The 4160-nt window shown below is 48.3% G+C and overlaps 1 protein-coding gene across 1 annotated transcript in view; it reads left to right on the plus strand.

Annotated features, from left to right (window-relative positions):
* The first annotated feature begins 3469 nt into the window (after positions 1 to 3469).
* AQP10 (aquaporin 10) overlaps positions 3470 to 4160 on the plus strand; it is a 17095-nt gene continuing 16404 nt past the window's right edge. Inside the window, exons 1-2 of the mRNA XM_017867434.1 lie at positions 3470 to 3636; positions 4027 to 4153. Coding sequence (XP_017722923.1) covers positions 3532 to 3636; positions 4027 to 4153 — 232 coding nt within the window. The 5' untranslated portion in view covers positions 3470 to 3531. The remainder of the gene's footprint in view (positions 3637 to 4026; positions 4154 to 4160) is intronic.

Consider the following 4160-nt stretch of genomic DNA (forward strand, 5'->3'; position numbering starts at 1 on the left):
TGAAGTTCCTTTACCATATATTTTCTCCCTTCTCTTGGTAGGCCAGAACATTCTCTTTGGGTCTTTGCTAGAATTCAATCCTTGTTATTTGTCTTGTTGCCAGGAGAGGAGGTGGTGATAGATCCTGGAGAGGACGAGTATCATCTTGTAAAGCACCTGCTTCCTTTGAAGCCTTTGTATGATCATTTTGCAAGTGAAAAGTGAGCCAGCTGGGTGTGGTGGCACATGCCTGTAGTTTCAGCTACTCTGGAGGTTGAGGCATGAGAATTGCTTGAACCCAGGAGATGGAGGCTACAGTGAGCCAAGATTGCACTCCAGCCTGGGCAACAGAGTGAGACCCTGATAAGGTTTGGCTGTGTCCCCATCCAAATCTCATCTTGAATTCCCTCATGTTGTGGGAGTGACCTGGTGGGAGGTAATTAAATCGTGGGGATAGGTCTTTCCCATGCTGTTCTTGTGATAGTGAGTAAGTCTCACGAGATCTGATGGTTTTCTTTTTTTTTTTTGAGATGGAGTTTTGGTCTTGTTGCTCAGGCTGGAGTGCAATGGTGCCATCTAGGCTTGCTGCAGCCTCTGCCTCCCGGGTTCAAGAGATCCTCCTGCCTCAGCCTCCCAAGTAGCTTGGACTACAGGGGCCTGCCACCATGCCTGGCTAATTTTTTGTATTTTCAGTAGAGACAGGGTTTTGCCATGTTGGTCAGGCTGGTCTTGAACTCCTGGCCTCAGGTGATCTGCTCGCCTACGTCTCCCAAAGTGTTGCGATTACAGGCGTGAGCCACCACCCCTGGCCTGAGATCTGATGGTTTTATAAGAAGGAGTTTCCCTGCACACGCTCTCTTTGCCTGCTGCTATCCATGTAAGATGTGACTTGCTCCTCCTTGCCTTCTGCCATGTTTGTGAGGCATCCTCAGCCATGTGGAGCTGTGAGTCCATTAAACCTTTTTCCTGTAATAAATTACCCAGTCTTGGTATGTTTTTACTGGCAGTGTGAAAATGGACTAATACAGATACTGTTTCAAAATATATATATACTGAGCAAACTCTGCAGGCTTGGACAGAGGTTTCAGAGGAATCTGGGGACTCAAGATTCTGTTGTATCTACCTAGATGTCTCTAACCCAAGTCTCAAGATCCTACGGTTTTTCTTTTTTGACCCTAACCTTTGCATAGGAGATCTACAGGGGCTGAGACTTCAACCTTCTCTAAAGACCTACTACTTATATAATTAACACTTGAGCTGCTCCTTCACTCTAATGCCCAATGGATACAGGGGATTAGGTTTTCCTTAAATGCTGTCAGAAAGGCCTGATGGCTTTCATAGTCTGCCTTGATGTGGTGATTAGTTTTTTTGTTTTGTTTTGTTTTGAGGGAGTCTTGCTCTTGTCACCTAGGCTGGAGTGTAGAGGCACGATCTCTGCTCACCGCAACCTCTGCCTCCTGGGTTTGAGCGATTCTCCTGCCTCAGCCTCCAGAGTAGCCAGGGTGACTAAAAATGATCCACCTGCCTCAGACTCCCAAAGTGCTAGATTTACAGGCTTGAGCCACCGTGCCCGGCCTGTATATGGTATTTTTAAAAACTGCATATTGGCTGGGCGCAGTGGCTCACACCTGTAATCCCAGCACTTTGGGAGGCCGAAGCTGGTGGATCACCTGAGTTCGGGAGTTCAAGACCAGCCTGACCAACATGGAGAAATCCCGTCTCTACTAAACACAAAATTAGCCGGGTGTGGTGGCACATGCCTGTAATCCCAGCTACTTGGGAGGCTGAGACGGGAGAAGCACTTGAACCCAGGAGGCAGAGGTTGTGGTGAGCCGAGATCACGTCACTGCACTCCAGCCTGGGCAGCGACAGTGAAACTCCGTCTCAGGAAAAAAAAACAAAAAACTGCATATTGTTTCCACCTACTAGAACATAAGCTCTAGGAGGGCAGAGACTATGTTTTGTTCACCACTGTTTCTCCAGTGTCTAGAAGTAGATTCTTTGAATGCATTCAATTGGAGGCTTGAGATATGAAGAAGTAGGAGTGTGAAGGCCTCATGTCGAGCCATGTCAGGGGAAGCAAAGATGGAGCATTCTCTAACCTATGTGAGACTCCGCATAAGGGAAGTACAAGCACTCAATGTGTGGTTTCATTCCCACAGTCTATGGTCTTTAGCCCAGTCTCTCCAGATGCCTGTTGAGTTCTTCAAGCATCCAAATGGTTTGGGGAAAGGCTTCAGCTTCTAAATGAGAGGCTTTGTGGGTTACCAGATGGAGAGTCAGAAGATGTGGATTTGAATTCACTCAGCCATGAAATAGTTGTGTGATCCTGGGCCAGGCACAGTGGCTCTTGCTTGTAATCCCAGCATTTTGGGAGGCCTAGGTGGGTGGATCACTAGAGGCCAGGAGTTCGAGACCAGCCTGGCCAGCATGGTGAAACCCCGTTTTTACTAAAAAATATAAAACTTAGCTGGGCACGCTGGTGCACACCAGTAGTCCCAGCTACTCGGGAGGCTGAGGCAGGAGAATCGTTTGAACCTGGGAGATGGAGGTTGTAGTGAGCTGAGATGATGCCACTGCACTCTTGCCTGGGCGACAGAGGAAGACTGTCTCAAAAACAAAACAAAATAAAAAAACCAGAAACAAAAAATTGTATGATCTGGGGAGATCTAAGGCCCACTAGCCTCATCTGTAGAATGGAAACAATAGTACTACTTTGCAGACCTGACTTCGGTACCAAGAGATCTAATGTATATGAAGCAGGGTACTTCCTTCGATTTGTCTTCCACCCTCACGCGGTTTTGTTTTGTTCCTTTTACTTTTTGTATTTCTTTTCTTTCCCTTTCCGCCTTGGAAATAGCAGTCTCGTGTTTAGGCGATTTGACTCTGGATAGAGTAAACTACATCCAAATAAACTTATCTGGATAGAGTAGGCAGTGGACTCTCCATCTTCTGTCAGGATAGAGGAGGCTAGTCCTGTGATGAATGGGAATCAATGATAGAAGAGACAGAGGTTGGGCAAACTCCAGGCTCTGTGCTCATAGCCTGCTCCCAGACATTCTCCTGTTATCTCTCTGTTTCCTAGCCTACACACGTGCACAGACAGTAGCTGCTGTTCAGGAGTTGAGCTAATGGGTTTTTGCTTGTTTGTTTTGAGATGGAGTCTCACTCCATCACCTAGGCTGGAGTGCACTGATAACATCTCAGCTCACTGCAACCTCCGCCTCCTGGGTTCAAGCGATTCTCCTGCCTCAGCCTCCTGAGTAGCTGGGATTACAGGTGCCCACCACCATGCCCAACTAACTTTTGTATTTTTAGTAGAGATGGGGTTTCAGCATGTTAGTCAGGCTGGTCTCAAACTCCTGACCTCAGGTGATCTGCCCACCTCGACCTCCCAAAGTGCTGGGATTACAGGTGTGAACCAATGCGCACAACCGAGCTAATGATTTTAAAGTCTGTTCCTTGTCTTTGCTAGGGGCAGGCAGTAGCTGTGCAGTGGCAGTGTGCCTGTGCAGACAGAGGGAGCAGTGAACAGCGATAGGGTTTTCCACCATGGTCTTCACTCAGGCCCCGTATGGAATCGGGGGCCACCTCCAGATCCGCGGCCTCCTGGCCCGGCAGTGCCTGGCAGAGTTTCTGGGTGTGTTTGTGCTCATGGTACGTAGGGTCACTGGGGAAAGGAAAGAAGGGGGTGGGCAAAAGTTCCTGACTCCTTCTGGTGTCCTTATCTCTTTCTCTTGGTGTCCCCCTTCCTCCCAACTCCCTATCCGTTTTCGTTTTTATCCTCTTGTCTCTCCTAATCTCCTTTCCTCTCCTTCTTCATACTTTTTATTCTTGTCACTTTTCTTCCTTTTTTTTCCCACATTCTTTCCCTTTCTTCTTCCTCCACTTTCCCCATTTCTTTTCCCTTCCCTCCTTCTGCTTTTCTCCCTCCCTTGCTTGTCTTCCGTGCCCATTCATCTTCTTGGCTTCTCCCCTGGCCTTCCCAACCTTTCTCCCTGTTGGTCTCCTGGGCTCCCTGTTCCTCATCTCTCCTCTTTTCACCAGCTCCTCACCCAAGGAGCTGTGGCCCAGGCTGTCACCAGTGGAGAAACCAAAGGCAACTTCTTCACCATGTTTCTGGCTGGCTCTCTGGCCGTTGTGATAGCCATCTACGTGGGTGGTAACGTCTCAGGTGAGGA

Source organism: Rhinopithecus bieti, unplaced genomic scaffold (genome assembly GCF_001698545.2).
Source record: "Rhinopithecus bieti isolate Rb0 unplaced genomic scaffold, ASM169854v2 scaffold_3041, whole genome shotgun sequence".
In the NCBI taxonomy this organism is placed as follows: Eukaryota; Metazoa; Chordata; class Mammalia; order Primates; family Cercopithecidae; genus Rhinopithecus; species Rhinopithecus bieti.